Genomic DNA, 21,137 nt, shown 5'->3' with positions numbered 1-21,137 from the left:
TCTCTTTGCTCTTCCAGTACAAGAAGCAGTCAGGTAACGAAGCCAGGTTGGGTTCAGTTTAACTCAACACTTCAATGGAACCATTTACAGATGGAACTGGACCTAAAATTGAACCTTTTCCACTCAACTGCTGAGATTAGGAAAAAAACAGGGAAGAAATATTTGTGACCAATTCATTTTAGCAGTTTTACCATCATATTTCACAACCTCAGAAATTTCGGACTTCCTGTGGGTTGGACCTCTGCCCTAGGGGCTTATGAAGTCAAGAAGGCAGCTTGGAGTGACTTTTTCATGGAAATTGTTAAAGCCTTTTTTTAAAGAAGCAAATTCTAGTCAAGAAACCTTGACCTGGCTGGTGTGACAAGCATTGTGCTCCTCCTGTGCACAAAGGAATAATTCTTCAGAGAATTGTGAGAGTCAGCTCATTCAGGGAATGTTTCCCTCAGGTACAGGACACCTTCCCTGTGTGTTTTTGCCCTCTTGCTTACCCCTCAAGTGAAGCTGCCACAGAAGCCTTGAAAACACTCATATTTTGGCACTTTTAGTGTGAAGATCACATCTGCTCCTTACATTTCCCTCCCACCAGAGAGTACAGAATGGGCCAGTTGAATGAGTTCAGTTGGATGCGGCTGTTTCAGTGAACTTTAGGCAAGAGAGATGGAATATCACTGTCTTCCTAGGACCTGAGTGCACAGAATCCTGGGACAGCTCAGCATGGAAGGGACCTTTGAAGATCATCTGGTCCAAGCTTTTGTGGGAAAGGGAGCCTAGATGAGATGATCTAGTGCCCAACAGCATCTTGAAAACCTCCAGTGGTGAGGACTCCACCACATCCTTAGGGAGGTTGTTCCTATGTACCTCTTCTTTGAGGCCTAAACCAGCCACGTTTCCTTCCACTTAAACCACCCATGCTCCCTTCCAGGGGCCAGGATTTGTCAGGATTCATCACTGCTGTTGCCTGTAGCTCAGGAACAAGCTGACCTCCTTGTCCACCAGGACAAAGATTTCAATTCCCCAAGAAGCAGGCAGGGGCTGCTCAGGATGCCAAAGCTGTGCACAGCCTGAACTGTGATCACTTCAGAGGTACCTCCTTGCTCTGCCATCCTGGTGGATGTCTCACAGGCAGTGACTTTGTGAGTCACACGGGGCTGGGAGTCCTGCTGGCATGCTTGCTCATCTGGGAAAGTGCCTTCTCCTCCTTTCTGCTGCGCAAGAAGTGTATGTTTTATCAAATAAAGTGCACGTTCCCTATGCAAATGAACGCCCTTTGGAATGGTGATATACTGACATGTTGTATGTTAAATATGTATGCCCTTTAAAAACTGAAGCAAGAGCTAAAAATCATTTATAAATATTAAAGAGCAAGAAGTCTACTTTTTGTTTTCACTGTGCTTCTGATCCTGCACTCTGGGAAAAACACTCCTCACATTATAAGACTGAATTATCTGTCCAAGAACTAAACCTATAATTTTATTCTATCAGTCAAGCTGTATGTCACGCTATTTTTGTATCAAGACAATCAGGTTCTTTGAAGCACAGACACACACCTACTTAAAAGAAGTTTTCAACTGAAAGCAGAAGACTCCAGAAACAGCAGCAATTTGTACCTTTCAAGGGACTGATAATTAAATAGAGAAATGCTGATTCCAATGAAAAGAAGGTTTCTTTGCTGGCCAGGATGTTCCATTAGGACATTTGGGTCCAGATTCATCTGTTTGGACTGCAGACATCAGTCCTGTGAATCATTGACTCCTAATGGCTTCAAACATGTCCTTTGGAGATACTTCTTTTTCCTGACAAGAAAGGAAAGCAGGCCATCTGCACTCCTATCCCAACTATCTTAGTTAGATATCTAAAATGAAATTAAATCAATTCAGGCCTTGCTCTAGTTTATTAAGTATTTGTTGTATGGGACACCTATTAGAAAGTCTAGTATTGAACCCATTGTTACAGCACAGTCAACCTTGCCTCTAGGAAGTATTTTCTGCTATGCAGGGTTTCCACATCTCTCTGGGAAGAAGCAGAAGTTTCTCATTAAGGAAAAAAAGTGCAGCAAGACCAATGCAGACATTAAAGCACCACCAGCAGGGGGGCAGTTTTAGATTACAAGTGAAGGAGAGCAGCCCTGGGTTTCACAGGATCACAAAATGGGTGATGTTGGAAGGGACCGCTGGAGGTCATCCAGTTTCCTTCTGCTCAGAGTTGTTAAGGTAACTTGCAAATACCAGAAAAGTCTCAGGACAGACTGTAAATATGCTGTGCCAATTTTACATACTGAGAAACCAGGTACACAGGTCAAATAAGAAGTACAGGGCATGGCAGAGAATGGAAACTCCAGCTCTGGAGTCCCAGTATTTTTCCTTCCTGTAACACCACCGCTCTTTGTTGATGAAGAAGCAGCAATTTTCAGCTTGGTCTTCACTTCACATCCACTAAATTATTCCATGTGCTTCTGGCTGCACCGTGGATGGCAGGAGAGCCAATGGACAGCAGTGAAGGGCTTCAGGAAACCTGCAGCAAGACTGGCTGAAGTCAAGAAATGCTATCCTCCCCTCACTTTACTAGCTCTGCTATCAGCAAAATGCCTATCTCCCTTTCCAGATGGGAGCTGGAGCAGTGGGAAATATTTTCCCTCAGAGTTTGTTGCTCGTTCCTCTGTTGACAGGAATTTTAAGACAAAAGGTCATTTTGGTGGATTTAAAAAGCAGTGGAACTTCATGCCCCTAATGAATGGGCAGCAGGAACTCATACTGGCAGTACTCAATGGCTGCACATAAAACTAGCCAGGCTCAGTAAATGAAACCAGATCCCAAAATGCAGCCTGAGATAACTGAAAGTATGCATCAAAGTTTATTGTAGGAAAATGACTGAGTGGAAAAAGAGTGGTCTGCTCTGCCCCTGCACCTCCAAAACATATTGTACCATTTAAACCCTCTAGAAAGACATCTGCCAAAAATGTGATTAACTCTCCTGAAGGTCAAATGTATTCCTTTTGTAAAAAGGTTGAAGCAGCAATTGTACGTCTTTGATTACTCTTACGAAAGCAACTTAGGAAAAATCTTAGGATTGCTCTTGTGTTTGAAGCTAGATGTTTACTGCTTACTGGCAGTGACTTGTATAGCAAAGGTGAAATGTGGCCAGGAAATGATTGTAACCCCTCCAAAAGGGTTAGTCCCAGAGCAGCCTGTCCCAAATTCCAGCAGCACATCCGTGCCTCTGTTTGGAGTGCCACCCTGTGGACACGGCTGCTCCCAGGAGCTCCTCTCCTTCACTCAGAACCTGCCGTGGTGGACACAAGGATGGGGGACAGCACCCCTGAGCCCCCAGCCCCACTGTCCCCTGCCAGTCCTGAGTGTCCCTGCCCACCCTGGGGAAAATGGTGCTGGGGGAAGAGTGGGAATTTCTGTACCAAAATACAGTGTCTGTAAGGAAAGACCATTTTTGCCTGTGCTTTCTACACAACAGAGTATGAAATGTCACCACCACTTCTGAGCTGGATAGGAAATAATTGGGGCATCTGTTAGTAACAGCTGAGGTCTCTTGTATTACACCCCCAATGCAGAGCTTTGTACACTGAGAAGAGACCAGAGAAGCCCTTTGCTCATCCATGGATGAATTAAGCCCCTGGTAAGTCAAGTTCATCCTTAGAAGTCAATTTCTGGGTTGCATTATGATTTTTTTTTCTCTCTGACTGTTTGTATAAGACTTGCAGGTTTATTCACTGGAGATTGCCACCATAAATTTTAGGAGTCTGGCTTACAGAGCCTGTAACAACCTTGTTTAGTAAAGGTGTGCCTTGCAGCATTCCTTCAGTAATGCCACTTTGGCTGCCCCTTACCTCTGGGGTGAGGTATTTCATCATGATTTCCTTTCCTTTCTCTCCCAGCTTTTCATCTGGAGCAATTTCATATTCTGCCTGGAACAGACATATAAAAAATAAAAGTCAATATTTGCACTCATATTTCACCATTATAACTTCATTTTGGATGTGGCCTTAACAGAACACTCTGTATGAAAAATCTGAAGGACAAATATCATTTTCAGGTGGAACTGAAACCTGTACACACAATCTTATTAAAAACCTTCCACTATATTTTGACCAGACTCTAGTGGTGCATCTTCTGGGGCTTTGTCTCTTAATTACCACCAATACAATTTAATTAATTTCTATTTTATAACCTTGCAAAGCTGGCTTTCAGAAAGCATTCAGTGACAAGAGACATCAACTTCATTTGGTTTTGCTCAAAATGACAGTGGACACAGGAGGTAAAATTATTTCTCTGAGTAGAGAAAGTGAATGTTTATTTACCCTTGCCACAGTTGTATTTCAAGTGCCTGGTGAATATATATATATATATATATATATATATATATATATATATATATATATATATATATATTCTTCAGTATATTGTAATTTAGTTTAATGTGTCTTTTCTATGTATTTATGCCTTGACCTTGGTCTAACAATAGCTGTGCAAAGCAGAGGGACATCACTGTTAGTGATCCTTGGCTCAGCCCCTTCAGAAGGCTGATTTCTTAGGACCACGGGGAAACAAGAGAGATCATTTAGAGGAACATACACCATAAGCAAAATTCTCTTTGGCTTCCCTACTGCATTAAAAAAGAGAGAACCCCATCCTCACACACAAAGTCTACCTACATTTCAAAATTCTGGCTGCTCTAGGTATGACACATTAGTGACTTTTGATGAGCTTTGTTTACATTAGAAACAAAGGAAGCACTACATGTGTGCCATGAAGATATTAATCACTTCAGCTAAAGTTCCACATCCGTGGCAGGCATTCGAAGGAAACACATGCTGCAGGGGACCCCAGTGGCTAAATGAGGTTGTTAGAAGTTCTTAGAGACATTCCTGCTTGGCACTGCCTGGAATATGAAGCTTTAGCCTTCGGATCAAAATATTTTCCAGAAGTATAAAAAAAAAAAAATAAAAAAAGAAGACGGCAGCCTAACAGCTTTCATGACTGTATTAAAAAAAGGATCCCAGAAAATCCTGCCAAACCAATTAAATAACCTGGTCCAATACAAGCTGTCTGCAATGATAAATGAGGAGGAAGCTCAAAAAAAAAAAAAAAATAAGGTAAATCAGACTGAACTGGCAAACACTTGGAAGAACAAATTTCAGAACTATTGCCCACTGGAAGATGTATGTACTGCTCTGGGCTGGATGCAATAAATCTGCAGGCTGGCTGTAATGGATACCCCAGCTAAGCAAACCTAGGAATGACATGGAAACCACAATGTAGTAATAATGCTATTCCCCTTCTATCTGGCCAGTGCTCATTTAGCTATTGCAGCTCAAGTCTGGAGCTGAATATTTACACACAGGCATAGCAGGTTGATTGAACAATCTGGAATTATGATCTGATTTGGTCTGGGAAATGATTATGGCCACAAATAAAAATGATGAAAAAACAACCAAAAACTGAAATCAACCAGTACAGTACTTTTTGAGTGACAGTTTTGGGGATTAAACTGATTATGTTCTCATAAAACTTAATACAATGGTTTAAAAAAATCTTTTATCTAATTTTCTATGCTTTTAGATGGTATCTGAGTATGGGTCATTTCAGCTCTTAAAGTACAGAACTCTGAAATGCTTAGAGCATCTTAGCAACATTTTTCTCCATGATTTCTCTCTCCTTCATTTGCTTTCCAACTCTGATAGTATATTGTCTCCCTAGCAAATAAAACCTGATTATAAGTCATAATCTCCCATTTGAAGTGTACCAGGGAGCTGTCGAAAAATTGGATGTCCCTTTGGCCACATATAAGCTGTAACAGTTACATCCCATCTGAACTGTACAACAGGAAACAAATCAGGAAAGACCAGAAGACAGAAACTCAGCAAGAACTGGATGTCTTGAAATGTGATTCCTGATGGGATCCAACGTCTGCAGAGCTAAATGCACACCTATACATACACAGAGTATCTCGTTCTGCCTCAAGATAGATAGCAAAGAATAAAAGGAAAGTTGAATTATACTTGCATTTGACATTCCCAGGAAATGTGACACGGTGGTGGCAAAGGTGGGAAGTGACAGACAAGTGAGGATGTGAGAAGGAACCATAAGCTCCAACTGTGCACAGAGTTAATTTCACTGTAGGTCTGCACTAGAAGCCTGTTCCATTTTGTTCCTAAGTTCATCATTATTTCTCCCTTCAGTGCCATTTCTGAGCTATTCAGCAACAGACCCTGGTACATTTTCAGCCATCACCTGTTACTACAGGGATGTCCCCATGTTCTCTCTGCCACCTGCCTGGGAAGCCACCAAGGTCCTCAATCCTGGTCTTGTGCTTGAATCACAAGATACCTCCCCTTCTTTCCCAATACTCAAAAGCATGGCTACACTTTGCAAATCCCTGATTGCTAGAAATTACATCATTACTTAAAATCCGCGTGGAAAAAAATATTTTCCATTATTCCTTTGATGAATCCAGGCATGTGTTTCAAGGCTCCTGCTCTGAAGTCTAATAGCTTCTCCATGCCCTAGTTAGGTCAGACAGGGCCCTATTCACAGCCCATAAATGAGGGGAGGATTTATGATCACCCTGATTCCATGGGACAAGCTGCAGGGAAGGCTCTTTCTGTGGGCAGGCACAGATCCTTCAGCCCAAATGGCGAGAGGATGTGGGCTGGCCACTGTCTGCTGCTAACTTTTCTTCTGGCTGCTGATTTGGAGCTGTAATTACACTGGTGGCTCCTTCTTTAATAGAAGCAGCCCTGGCTGGATGGAGGAATGGGAGTGCAAAGTGCCTTCCCTTTGGAGGAGCTGCCCTCAGGATGGGCTGAGAGAGATCAGATGGAAAAATGCTCTTCAGCTGGGAAAGGGAGCAACATCTAGCCTGTGACTGGCTGTGGGATGGGGCCAGGGGCTCAAGAACAGCTCAGGTTTCAAGGCTGGAGGCTGCCTGTGATGGATGGAGAGCTACTAGGGCAATGACACAGGGACCCCACAGGGGCTCACACTGATTCTGACACATCAATTTATGTAGTAATTGATTTTCACCTTAATATTATTTGAGCTCCTGAAACTGCATGGCTAAAAATATGTGAAAATGGAAAAACATATCCCAAGAGATCTCTCTGCAGGTCTGGGAGACTGCTCTCCCACAGCAGGGCCTGTGGCAGCAAGGCATGGCCAAGGGAATCATCACCCCTTGTACCCAAGAGATGGAGATGGGAACAGACACTCCCACCAGAGTAGTTCTGGCTTCTTGGTGAAAATCAGGAACAGTGGAATCACCTTTTGAGCTTCTGCCAGAGATTACTGACATTTCAGTGACAATTTTTCACCTCTACTTTCTCAGCTCCCTCCTCTGTCATCTGAGAATATCTCCCTGCTTAGTCCTTTTCTCAGACTCCAGGCTCTGCCCTGTCATTGCTCTGTCCTCATTGCCTGTCCTTGCTTAGTCCTTTTCTCAGACTCCAGGCTCTGCCCTGTCATTGCTCTGTCCTCATTGCCTGTCCTAGCTCTTGCCTCCACTGGAGATTTAAAATCTGTGACTGAAAATTGGAAGGCAAACCCCAAACAGCTGGGATTTATAATAACTCACATTTCTAAATGAAAAGTGAACTTGAAACCATATTTTTCATATTTAAAGGCAGGGCAAAAAGAGCCCTTTCAACGGTTTGAAAACACAGTTTTGAGTTAATGAGTTTGTTGATACCAACAAACTGGCATTTCTGATGGGAAAAGCCTTGAACAGCTTTAAGACAGACATACACAGATGGTTTATATACCACAAAAGGGACTTAACCAAACGAAATCTCCCTAACAGCAAGACAGGGTTTTTACAAATGGCATTAAATGGATGCTCACTCATCCTTTCACCCCAGATAAGTGCAATGTCTAGTGAAGCATTCAGCTGAAAAGTCCACCTGAGGAGGTTGTGCCTCTCACCCTGCTCCTTGAGCCCAGATAGCACAAGCAAAAACAACCTGGAGAGGCAGCAGGGCTATTTTCCTCCAGAGGATGTATTTTTGTGTGGCTTCAGTGCAAAAAAAGTAACCTTGTTCACATTAGAGAAAAAATAATGACCAAAATTGTCCCCATTCTCCTCCAGTCAACCTAAATCTAGTCCACATTAAATTGTTAAAAGCCCTCCCTTGGAAAAAAATCATTATGAATGTGAGTAGATGAAGCAGGAAAGGGAATCCAGGAGCTAAAGCCTTCACTTTAGTGACACATAAAAATCCTAAGAGAGGAGAAGGAAATGTCAGGAGCTGGCAGCCTGGGAATGTGCTGATGAGGAGGGGACAGGAGCAAGAGGTCCCTGCTGAACTGAACTGCCACCTTCTTGTGCTGGAGGCACTGGCTGTGGAGAAGGAAACACATCTTGCTAGCGCCTTGCCTGCTCACTGATCTGCCTTTTAGCACAGGAAACATTTCCCCCCACACTTTATTTTAATTGCTCTCTTTCAACAGCTCCAAAGTTGAATCACGTTGCTAAAACATTTGTAAGCAGAGCAAAGCATGCTTCGGGGCTGTGCGTGATTCCTTGGGCAAGGGCTTCTAGAGGGGCCAATTTAATCATAAACCATCTCCATCTAATGCTAATAGTTTATGTTCACACAGTTGCAGCATCTGAATGGCTAGCTCAGGGTTTGGTGAGCCATTCAGGGCAGGTCTCTGTGGTTCCATGCACCCAGATAAGCACGCGATGCCTTCAGAGCCACGTGGGCTCGCGGTGGATGTTTTATCTCAGCCCCTCTGCCATGAGCTTGTTTGCACAATATCTGCAATAAGAGATGTCTGTCTGTCCTTGCAGCCCTTCGTGCCAGCTGGGAGAAGGGGCTGCTGTTGCTCCATTTCCCAGACAGACAGACAGACAGACACTGACAGGCACTCACTGTTCCCACAGCAGCAGTGGGAACCAAACACCCACAGCTCCACCAGGGCTGTGCTGCAGAGCTCTGCATCTCTTTGTTCTTCTCACTGTTACCACCTAATGCTGGGGCTACTGCTCACAAACCACATCTCGTGTTAGTCTGGGCTACAATCCACTGTGACTAATTACCCAAACACTGCTCTCAGAAAACACGTAGAGACTTTATGCCTCTGAGCACTTTCATCTCAATTACTGGTTGAAATTGGCCAAGGTATGCAGAGGTTTCAGAGGGAACTGACAGCTACACACCTACATGCATGCAGAATTTTGTGATACAAATCCTTTTCCTTCAGAAAGCAGCTTAACAACTGTTTAACAGACAAAAATCCCCAAATGCTGCCATAATTACATTTGTAGGAGACTACATCAGATATTAGATATTTCACATAACAGCTGACAGAAATGTCCAGTCAAGAGAGGATTTTTTTTTTTGTGTCTTTACATATTCTGGTCTGCAAGGTCTGGATGATTCTACCAGCCTTTGGAAGCAAAGGTGTGAGAGAGAGCTTAGTCTCTCATAAGGATGTTGGTAGGTTTTTGAATGTCTGACTCAGCTTCTGGTTTCTCCCAGAAGCCCCAGACACTTCTTTCCTTGCAGACAGTTGAGTGCATGAGTTGAAAAATTATAAAATATTGGGAGGCATCAAGTACTGGCTTCTGCCAGGGACTTACTGTGTCACCAGGTAAAGTCACTTAGATGGGCTCTGAAAAAGAGAGGTGGTCCTCCCTTTCAATGTGCAAAAAGCTCAGTGAGCCCCTCATGAACAGTTAAGTACTATCCCCTTTTATCTTTTCCCTTTATTTAACATTACACAAAAGCTAATTTTTGCATTTAGTGTTAGAAAAATATCCAAGACAAAAGAAAATGAAAACTCCTGGCTTTTCCTGCTTCTTACAGCAGGTGGTCTTGAAAAGGTTTCAGATTCTTGGTGGTCTCAGATTAGGGCTGTAAAGTCAGACTCCTGGTTGCATTATAGGGCTTTTCTTTAGCCTAACATAGGGCTTGGCTTGAATCCCACTACTCACTAAACACAGTGTGACCCCGCTGGGCAAATTTCAGTAGCAATCATCCAATTTAATGGCAAAGGACTCTGTTGCTTGACCTTAATATTGCCTAATACAGGGATTTTCATGGGCTGGGAGCAAGCTTACGCAGAATTTGAAATCAATAAACAAAGGAGACTGCTAGTTAGTGTTAAAAAGGAGAAAAATAAGGATTCAGACCTCCACCCAGACAGGCATTTTGCTATCAAATCCTCATAGTGCCAGTCTGAGCCTGACTGGGAACAGAGCACTGGCCCAGTCAGGGTCCACAGGGCAGCTCCAGTCTGCAAAAGCAGCTTGGGGTGGGTGCAAAGCACACCTTTGCAAAAGGATTTGGGAACATCCCTTCGGGATTGCTCAGAGACAGAGCTTTAAAACAAAGCCAGTGCCACCACGAGCTTTTGCAGGAGCAGTGTGGTGTGTGCTGCAGGGCTGAGGGGAGGACACGGAGCCTCAGTGCCTGTCACGGCTGCACAGGGCTTGGGAGGATGAAATGACACAGTGCCCTCAATTCCCAGAGCCGGGGGCAGGCTGGGCAGCGCTGCAGCAGGGCTGTCACACGGTGCCCTGGGGGGGACAGATGTTTCCCCGTGCCCAGATGTTGTTCCTGCTGTCAGTGGCATGCCCTGAGTGGCATTTCTGCAGGGGTGCCTCCCTCCCAGACGGGTGTGTGGGGTTTCATCAGGGGCAGACACCTCACTGGACAATGCTGGCAAAACACATCCAGGGTACCCAAATGTCCTGCTGCCTGCTGGCCTCGAGCACAGCTGCACAGAGTGCTTGTCAGATGTCTCATGCACCATGATGGCTACACCTTTGACCACAGAAAATCCCAAGCAGTGCTAGGAATAACAGGTGGAAGTCATGACCAGCTAAAAATGGATACAGATATGACTTTATCCAACACTTTTTGTGATGCTGTAGATTTGCTGTTGTTACTGCAACCTTAAGATACATGTCCTCTCCAGACTGTTACTTTCACAGCTTCAGTGTAATCCTCACATTTCCCTATACTTCAGAGTAGCCTCACCATGGTGCAAACAAAACAATTTTATTCCTGTTGGTATGAATTGTTTTGCTTCTGGCTGCCAGTGTTAGCCAGGGAGCGAGACCTTGTGGGCACTCACAATTGACAAGTTCACATCTTTCTCTTTGGTACCATTTCACCTTTTGGCTGATCAACACCCTCCCCTTCCACAGATTCCCAGCAAAAGAAGTCACTGAGAGACTTTTTCACTGTGAGCAGCTGGCAGGACACATGGCCAAGTGATGCCAGACTGGGAAAGAGCGTCAGGTCCCCCAGGGCTTGGGGGGATGCTCAGTGGCTGGGTTAACTGATGGTTCACTGGGGTGGAAAATGGAGCAGATTTGTGTCTCAGTGACCTCAATCATGTTATTCCTGTACCTTGTACCTCTGTTCTCCTATTTGAAAAAACAGGCTGATTATCAGGATGTCCTTTGTAAATCACCCTGAACTCTATGGATGAAAAGGCTTGGTAAAAGACATTAGGATTATTAGACTGCCCATCCTCTCTTGTCAGTCCATTCTCAACTTCTCTCTCCTCCCAGTGCCTCCCAGCACTGCAGGCTTCACCCCCATCAGCAGACATTACCCAGAGCACCCCATCTGCTCAGGTGTTGACATGAAGGGATCACACAGCAGCACTCTGGGGGCGACTGTCCTTACCCTCCTCTGGTGGCTCATGTCCCCCAAGGCTGGCACCAGCCCCTGTCCACTTCAGACACACTTCAGACACAAAATCCCACAAAACAGCAATTTCCTGGGGTCACAGGAGTCTCCTCTGTCAGGGAAACATTGCAAAGCACCCCAAAATACCACAAGAATTGACTTACCACCGAGTCAAGGAACCTAATGCAGCACTCGAGCTCGGGCTGAGTTTCACAGAACTGCCGAAAGAGAAGCCTTCCGATGGGCTGCTTTTCACATATGCTGCAATAATCTCTCTCTAGAGGCAATAAAGAGAAGAACAGAAGCATGAAAATGAGAAGAGCTCTGCCTTTCAGGTTGCTCATGAGTTAAAGCATCGCAAGTGAGTGCAGAACTACAACCCCAAACCTAAACAACCTCCTTCTCCCTGCCACCACGTTTCCGGTATCCAAATACAAATATAATTAATGGCTTTAAGTCTCAATTAAGAGAGGCTGGATTTTATAGGGTTGATGTTGGTAAAGGTCAAGCATAAGCCATTCACCTATTATGAAAAATAATTTCATATTTTTCTGTGGTGGAAATGTATGCAAAGCTCAGACTGGTGGTATTGGTGGGAATGTGGGGAGCAAATTACAAGTCTTTGAAATATGAGTCATACATTAAAGGGTGGAAAAAGCTGGAATTTGTGGAGTCCTTCCTGGATGCTTCCTAGATACGCACTAAAGTGCCCCGTATCTCTGGAAATGCTTAGCCTACCTTCTATTAAACAATTATAGTAAACTATGCATTTTCAAAGGTTTCAAAAATTCTGCTATTTAATTGCTGAGCATTAAGGAATGGATAGAGCATATGGCATCTGGCTCATTTCAGTTTCACACAGCACTCCTTACAAAACTGTATTTCCCCTTAGAAGCCATGTTTAAATGCCATTTCCCTGTGCTGGTGCATCCACAACCATCACTCACAGTGAAGCAAAAGGTCCTTTGCCCATCACAAGGACTATCAGCAGGAGAATACAGATGAAGGGCAGGCATCATTAACTGGCATGGCACCAGCACAAATGCCAAGGGCTTTGGATATTTTTCTGGTGAGAGCAGCAAATCCCTCAGCCTGCTTGGAGCAGCAATACTTGCTTGAGACACGTTATTCCTCTACAAGTACACACATGTCAAACAACATACTGTGTTTCCTTAGGCATTCTTCTCACCACCCTCCTCGCTGCCATATGGCACTTGCTGTTATTATGGAAACAACCAGCTTCTAAACACATAACACAGCACTGCAAACAGACATACGAAACCCACACAAGTTGTCAGTGCCTCGGTTACTTCTCTCTTGGGCCTGCAGTTACTCCTGCAATGTCTTTGATTCCCCCTCTGCTTTGGCCCCCCACGTCCTGCAGCTCCTCCCACTCCATGGATGCAGACATGTCTGTGATGGAGATCCCCTTTGCCACTGAGGCACCCAGCTGAAGGCCCTGCTCATCTCAGCTTGTGTCCTGGGGACCATGTTCTGCAAAACCAGGGTTTCACAGAATCGTCAGATGATCATGGAATGGTTTGGGTTGGAAGGGATCCTAAGGATCACCTAATTACATATCCCCTGCCATGGGCAGAGACACCTTCCACTATCCCAGGTTGCTCCAATCCTAATCCATCCTGCCTTGGAGGCATCCACAGCTTCTCTGGGCAACCAATTCCAGGGCCTCAGCACCCTCTGGGTACATTTGTTCTGAACAGAAATGCTGTATGAGGTGTTGGACTACTGTCCTGTAGCTGGGTGACAGCGGGCAGGAGCAGCCAAGGCTGCCTCTTGTAAGAGGAAGGAGGGACAGTGCCCAGTGCTGCACCTGGCTGTACTTCAGGAACTGATTCCTGAGGCACTTCCAGGGTGGTCACTGGAGGCATGGGTTGGGGATAGCTGAAATTTTATGCATTAAAATGCTTTTAATTCAGTGTGGTCCTGCCCTGGTCTGGTCTTCTGAAGCAGATGGGCTTTTTTTTGATGGCATTGCCATTCCATTTTGGATCAGGATATCACTCAATCTATCGAGAAGACTGCAATGTTTTGATGCTCTCTTGCAAGTGAAACTGGATCAAAATCGCTGTGTAAATCCAAGCCTGACCTCCAGTCAATCTAATTATCAGCAGCCACCCCCTGGCACTGGTTTGTTTGCCTGAGCTGGAGCCTTCAGCATGGAACATCATGGCACTGTTATGAGTGGTGGGAAAACCAGTGGGATCTCTGGGACAGGAGCAGCCTTTGGGTGTCCTTGTGGGTGGTACCAGCTTGTGCTGCTTGACCAAGTGGTGTTTTTAGTGAGTAACTGCTGAAGGGATGTGCAGACACCTACAGCACTAAGGGAAGTGAAGGAGTCAGGAGAGAGGATCAAAACAGATACTCACAACATCCCAGAGGCCAGCATGAAGCCAGAGGCTCAGGTGAGCTCTCCTGGGAGGTGTGAATGTTTAACTACATCTGCCTGATGCTGTTTTCTGCTAGCTTGACTAACTGACTCTTGTGAGGGAATGAATAAAACGCACCCTGAATACCAGTAGCACACGGCCTGCCTGGTGGCAGAACTCAATCCTCCGGAAGCCCAGACCCACAGCAAATTTCCCCATGCCATTTCCAAGAATGAGACTGTCTGGATTCATAACAGAGTAAACCAGAAAGGAACAAACACAATAATCAGCTGGTTTGCCCCATATTTTCTCTTGTAGAACATCATTTGATGGACAGTAATAATGTTTGTTATTAAAAATGCAGTAAGTTTATCAATGTTGTTATGACACGGTGACACCCAATGTAACAGATACCAAAAGGGCCGGTAAGACCAGCTAAATTTGTGTGCAAATTGCACATCCATAAGTGTACTTCATGGCACAGCAGGGAAAGAAAACACTCAGCTGAGCACTGTGACATAAACACAGCATAAAGAAGACATGAGCATGGATTTCCTCCTGCTCTACAGAACTTGGCCAACACGTGAGAAGGGTGACCCACTCATAACGAGGAAAAAGGAAATGCCAAAAATAATCTCAGAAAACACAACACCCAGAGCAGTTCCCTGGAGCCATCCACTCCTCTGTCATGCTCATTTAACTGCTGGATATACCAACATAGACAGTAAATACCCGATGAAAATGTTCTCATTCCTCATAGGTGACACAAACTATTTTCTTAGGCCCTGATCTTGCTGTTGGCCTCACTAAGTCAGCTAAAGGAATCTGCACTCAACTAATTCTTGGGATGCATGGGCCCAGAGCAGACTAAGAAAGAAAAACACTAAAAAACTAAAAACAGCTAAAGCTGAAAAAGGGGTGGATGGTTTTATTATGGCAAGAAGTGTTTTAAAAGGGTGCTGGAGCACCCCGAGCTGCTCAGGACCTGCTGCGGGAGGGAAGGGATGGGGAGGCGGGCGGGCACCGCAGCCAAGGGCTCTCCTGGGCTGGGGCTGAGCCTTGTGTCGCTCTCGCTCCGCCTGCCAGTAAAAATATCCATCCAGCTTCAAAAGTTTAAAAAAGAGAAGGAATGATTTCCTGAGGAAATGGAAATGTTAAACACTTGGAAGTGAAACCATATGCTTATGATGATGAAGTGTAACTAAAACAGCTCTGAGAGTGATATCTTTGGTAGTCAGACCCTCCTGCCTCAGCGCCATCCTGTTTAACACCTGCAAAGTCACCCAAAACAGGGGTGAAAAGCTGGGTGGGTCAAAGTCTTGGGAAAGCAGACACTTCTCACTGACGCCAAACTCTGTATTTAGAAAATATCACTGCCAAACAACGCACACATGCAAGTGAATTCTTCATCTTCCTAACAGAGCAACAACACAGATGAATATAGAAAAGGTATTATATAAAATGCCATAATTAACATTCATAAGATAAATAAAGATAAATTATGTTTATTCATAATTCTACTGACTCATTTTCCCCCCCTTACTTCATAGCTTATGTATTGAAATACTAATTTCAAGAGCACCCAGCACAAAGAACATACCAAAATAGTTGCACCTGCACACGTCACACTATCACCATTCAAAGCCTATGTCCAAATTTGTTCCCAAACAGATATTCTGGTAAGATTCTGAAAAATATCTGAGCTCATGCCTAAGAAAAATAGTCCTATTAACAAAATTTCATACTAGTCAAAACATACCACTGATGACATGAAAAAACTCAAGGTAAAAGAGTTGGTGATGTCAAAATCCCCAACTTTCAATTAAAAGGGGGGAAAAATCTAATATTTTAAATAGATAAAAACCTCCTTATGCATTGTGAAGATTTTTTGTCCTAATTTCTCATTTAAATACCTTTCATTTTTTTTTTGGCTGGCTCAAAATCACACCTTTTGGAGAGAAACAGTGGTCTGCAGAGAGACCAGATCCCCCTTCTCTTTCACATTTGCAATATACCTGTGGGTTTTGATGAATTAAAAAACTGTGTGATAACTCTTGGCTGAAAATCAGTCTTTTATGGTATTCAGTGTAAACTGCAGGTGTTTAAGTAAGACTGCTATAAAAGTTGTACTTCTGCAACTTGTTCTGAAGAGCTGCAAATCCAACCCCCTGCAATCAGCTGGTGAGGGTTCCTCCTGTAGATGTCTGTGGGGAGGGATGAGCTCAGTTTAAACCTCACTTTTAAAGTCTACAAAAGCCAGGAATATCTTTTCAGCTTTTTGGTCATTTATTGGTGTGGCCAAGGATTGTATTTATGTACTATCTATTAAGCAACATTTTATTTTCCAACAGACTGGGATCCCAAGAGCAGATTTTCCAAAGAAATGCATGGAGAATTGCCAAGAAGACATGCACCATGCTGCTGCATGGGAACATTTGGACTTGACCTCTGGATCCCTGCTATCCTTGGCATTAAATCAGATGAAAATTGAGTAAGATCCAAAAGGAAAATAATTATGTTGCCTAAAACAGCCCCCACAAAACAACAATAACAACAGAACCTCACAAACAAACAAACCAACAAACAAAGACCTGGAATCCCAAAAAAGGATGTAGGAAGACGTAATGTTTATTTCCTGCTGTTTATTTCCTGTTTATTTCTCAGTGATCCAAGATGAGAATTCATCTTCCTTTTTTTTTTCCTTCTTAAGGTGAACCAAAACCATTTAGATGTTGTTCCAAGTCTATTATTTGTCTGCTGCTCTCGTCCTCTCACCTGCTGTGCTCCAGAACAAGAAAAAGCACCCCAAATTAATGGAAGAAAGCATTTAAATGCCTCAGTGGGCAATAGGAGCAGCATCGGAGCCCAAGGCAGTAGCAGTCAGCTCCTAAGACTGCTGGCACACCAGAAATAAAACTTCCTTCTTCCAAGGGGCTGGGGCCTGCCAAAGTGATCCCAAACATCCCAGAGAGGGATGGAGATTTCAACTAAAGATGTCCCAAAATTGCACGCCTCCCTCCTCAAGCAAACTCAGGGAGATGCTGCTAGAAGAGATCCTACTCTGCCCAGCCCAAATATAAAACCACTTCTGGGGTTTTTATCTCCCATCTTTGCTTTCTTCATGTAAGTTTCCTTACAGGGACACACAATGAAAAGGAGGACAAAGGCAGGAAGATTAAAGAATACGCAGCACAGCTGAACTAAACAGACTTTCACAGCCCATCATACACTGTGCACTTGTAGCAATTCCCTTCTTTTTGTCAAAAAAAAAAAAAAAAGGAAAAAAAAAAGACTAAATCCTTTAAGGTTCACAGAATTATTTTGTGTCCATTCAGAGTACTAATGGAAAACAAATTGCATCTTTACACATTGAATAACCCCATTTAGAGCTCTATTAATATAAATACATTTTTAATTTAAAACCAGCAAGTCTAACACTGGTGCTTATAAAGATGTCTTATAATTTACTGCTGCTCTTCTCCAGCCAAAAGTGGAATTACCACTGTCTATGTACAAACTTAATAAACAGCACACACTAAACTGCCTCGTCTTTCAGGCTGATGAAAGTTGCTTCTTATCAAAGGATCCTTTGTGAATGCTTTAAAAGGATTTAAATTGCTTTGATTGCATTTTTAACAGTGTCTGTGTTGCTCTTGTATTTCAGAATAATCTCGAAAGCTGGAACATTAGCTCTTGCATTCTACAAAAGATGGTTTTCCATCTCTAATAAAAATGCTTCAATACAAAAGATAATCCTTTTGTTTAAGATCAAAACCCCAAGATGGGCCATGCTAACACATCTGAAGACCTTATTATCTTTATACTCTTACTCTTAATTTTCTATGGTTTTCAACCCTGGAGATGTCATGGCCAGTCAGGACTTCATGAACTTTGCTGGGAACCCAGGTACTTGCAGTGGAAAACAGGTCAGATTTTTCTCCTTGAGAAACTGAAAATAGGGGACCATTTCTGATGAAGAAACAGGGATATTGTTGTTAAAACTGCAAAGCCTGATCAAAAACCTCTGCAGTAATGTAGAGAGGGATCTCTTTTTCATGGTGCCTATTTGGAAATGTTGCAGGAATGGGAAGCAGCAACAGGAGGGAAGTTCCTTGTCCTTCTTGTCTGTTATTTTCTGGGGTTTGTTGAGTTTGGGGCTCTTTTTGTTGTTTGGGGTGTGAGGGGGGCTATTTTACAATGGAAACCTGTGGTTAAGATGCTGAGGACTCTCAGTTCACCCTGTCTCCAGCAATGCATTTAAAAAGTGAGGCAAGCCAGATGGTTAGAGAGCACAAGACAAGAATAAAAATGTCACATTTCAGTTCATTCAAAAATTCCTATAAACTGGGGCAGTAAGTCATGTTATAAAAGCCTAACACACAAGCATCCAGGCTCCCGTGGGAATTCAGTTACCAGCACAACTAATATTCTGTGCCCTGCAGACCTCAGTGGCATGCTGTATTTATAAAATGGGGCTAATGGCACTGCCTGCCTCCGAGCAGCATGGCCAGAAAAAGTCCATTAAAGTGGGAGCCCCGAGTGCTGCTGGCTGGCCCCGTGGCTCCTGGCTATTTACTCGCAGCGCAAACTCCTGGAGCGGAAATTTAGTCCAGGAGAGCACAGCAGAGTCTTTTTATACATGAACCGCTCTACTGCTCCAGAACTTCACCTGGCACTTCAGAGAGATTAAAAAGGACGACGCAGCCTCTGTCTTGCAGAGTGTTTATCTTGGCAGGTCCTGAGCTGTGCAGGTGCCGGACAGGAACTCCAAAGCCAAGGGCTGTGATGAAGTTCTCTTGCTGGTGGCAAAAGCACACTCTCTCTAACCATAAATATTTCATCTGCTTGCTTTATTTTTTAGTAAAATACGGAAATTATTACGACCTATGACAAGATAATGGCTTGATAGATTCCTTATTCTAAACAGCAGCTCGTCCCAGTCTGCAGCTCAAAGCAGCCCTTCATTGCTGAGCAAAGTCCAGACCTAACATATGAAATACCGGGGGACAACATATTTTTTGGCCTTTGTTTATTTTTTTCCATTTGAATTTAGGATTTTCTACAAAAGACTTGGAGACCCCTCATCTATGCTGTTACAGCAAGAGTTCTCCTGGCACTGACTAAGTTTAATTAATTAAAAATAAGAATGCAATCAAGCTTACTTGAGACAATGGAATTACCCCAAACTGGTTTTAAGTCCTGCCAACTTAATTTTCTCTGCTTGTCAGCTGTCTTTTTTAAAACAAACAAAATTTAATCTCCTGATCATCGAACATCTAATGTAATTATTCAGATGCAGACAGTGTTTGCTTTGTATAACTTCCCTCATTTCCACTCTTTTCATGGCATTAGGCTACAGGGATAAACTCCACACATCACAGCAGCATTACACTGGAGATGGAAACAGTCCAGTTGGACTGATATGGAAAATATGCTTGGAGAATATTGGAACAAACTCGCAGTTAAATACACTTCGTGATACATATGGATCCTCTCATTTGTTTTTGAAAGCAGCTGTATCGAAGCTTTACTCATGGAATTCTATTTGAAATTCAAATCCTACAAGCAGTTGCATAAATATGTTTGCACGAGTACTTGAACCAGAACGCGTTTGTGGCTTTGTTGATTTTGGACAAAGATTTTGACAGGAGGGATAACAACCCACCCACCCTTTTTGTAGCAGCAGCAGGAAGAGAATCAAACAAGATCCTGTGAGCTCAATATAATCGCTGCACAGGAAAACATGAGTGGGGTCCTGGGGAGGGACCCTCGGCTCTCACAGGGGAGACATTTGGTCATCCAGCCTCGTGCCAGGAGCACAGTCAGATGGTAAAGAGAAAATGCTCTGGCCTGAGACCGGGCTGTTTGCCAGGGGAGGACAGATTCTCACCCTAACAAAATCTGAGCTACTCCGCTGAGTTATTCCAGCCCTTCCACAACACTTCTGGTATCTTCTAAAAGTTACTTGCTCAGACAACTGCATCCTTTCCATGTGGGTCACTGACCAAGCCCCATGTTCAAAAGCAGAAACTGCAAGGGTGAAGGTTCAGCTGCAGAAGATGGAGCTTGCCATTAATGCTTGAGCCTCTCAATCAGAGAAGCAAAAGTATCACTGTGTGACTTATGGGGTGCAGGGGAAAGACAACAAATACCTGCTGCCAATAATGAAGACATTCGTTAAACCTGCTGAAACCACAGAACATTCTGAGTTGGAAGGGACCCAACTACTGAGACCAGCTTTTAAGTGAATGGCCCAACCTCGGCGTTATCAGCACCATGGCTGAGATGGAAAGAATGATTCCCATCAATTCCAGTAGCTCCTTGATCAAGCCCACCTTAGTTTTCCCACCTCTCCTCTGCCAAGGACAAATTACATAAATTAACCACTCTTAGTTCCACCCTCAACACCAGCAGGACAGTGGAAGTGCGTGCACCAGGATTAATCGCCAGGAAATCTGGATTGTGAATGTGCAATGGGAATATTTTAAAGTACTTTTTTTTTTTTTTAACTTAAATTATTAGGTACCGTGTTCTTAAACACATCCTTTCTTTTACATTTGGCTGCCAGTTAAAATAACAGTGCATAGAAAGGGAACAAAAAGCAAAAAAGGGCAGGGAGACTGACTGGCTGACAGACAGATGGGCAGGTGTGTTATAATTCTAGTCAAAAAATTACCATTACTAGTAGTAAGATGCTTTCCATTCCCAAAAAAAAAAAAAAAGCACATGGCCCTGGATCAATGCCAAGGTGAGGCTTCTCAAGCAGTGTTTGAACAGTTGTCTCTGTGGCCAGTCACAAAGGTATTCAGGGCAGGGTGGGCTTCCAAACCACTTCACACTGATCACCAAAGACACCCCACCAACATTTCCCAGCGCTTTCATGTGGTACTCGTGCAGCCCCAGGGGAAGAGCTGCCTGCACCAAAACCCTGACCAGCACCCTGGCTAGAAAAGGAGTTTGCCTTTATCTTCTTAAATGACTTTCAACAATGTCTCTGTGGCAAGGCCAGAGGACTGGAAAAAAAATCCCTCAAAGAAATATGAAAGCTCACCTCAGAAATGCCCTGTGAAATTCGGGGAACAAACACTTAGTTGTTCTCA

The 21,137-nt window shown here is 43.7% G+C and overlaps 1 protein-coding gene across 2 annotated transcripts in view; it reads right to left on the bottom strand.

Moving 5' to 3' along the window:
- The window catches only part of GRK5 (G protein-coupled receptor kinase 5), a 154,571-nt gene that overhangs the window by 47,304 nt on the left and 86,130 nt on the right, over nt 1-21,137 (bottom strand). The window contains exons 3-4 of one of the 2 annotated variants that reach the window (XM_014250362.2): nt 11,815-11,927; nt 3,839-3,916 (exon numbers count right to left, since the gene is read on the bottom strand). In XM_014250362.2, coding sequence (XP_014105837.1) covers nt 3,839-3,916; nt 11,815-11,927 — 191 coding nt within the window. Of the gene's footprint in view, nt 1-3,838; nt 3,917-11,814; nt 11,928-21,137 lie in introns of those variants that run through there. The other variant, XM_014250363.2, reaches the window with a different exon arrangement.

The sequence above is a fragment of the Pseudopodoces humilis genome, chromosome 9 (genome assembly GCF_049639895.1).
Source record: "Pseudopodoces humilis isolate 2021_Gansu_Grassland_sample_001 chromosome 9, ASM4963989v1, whole genome shotgun sequence".
Lineage (NCBI taxonomy): Eukaryota > Metazoa > Chordata > Aves > Passeriformes > Paridae > Pseudopodoces > Pseudopodoces humilis.
The sequence above is the reverse complement of the archived record's forward strand: the minus strand, read 5'-3'. Positions and strand labels throughout refer to the sequence as shown.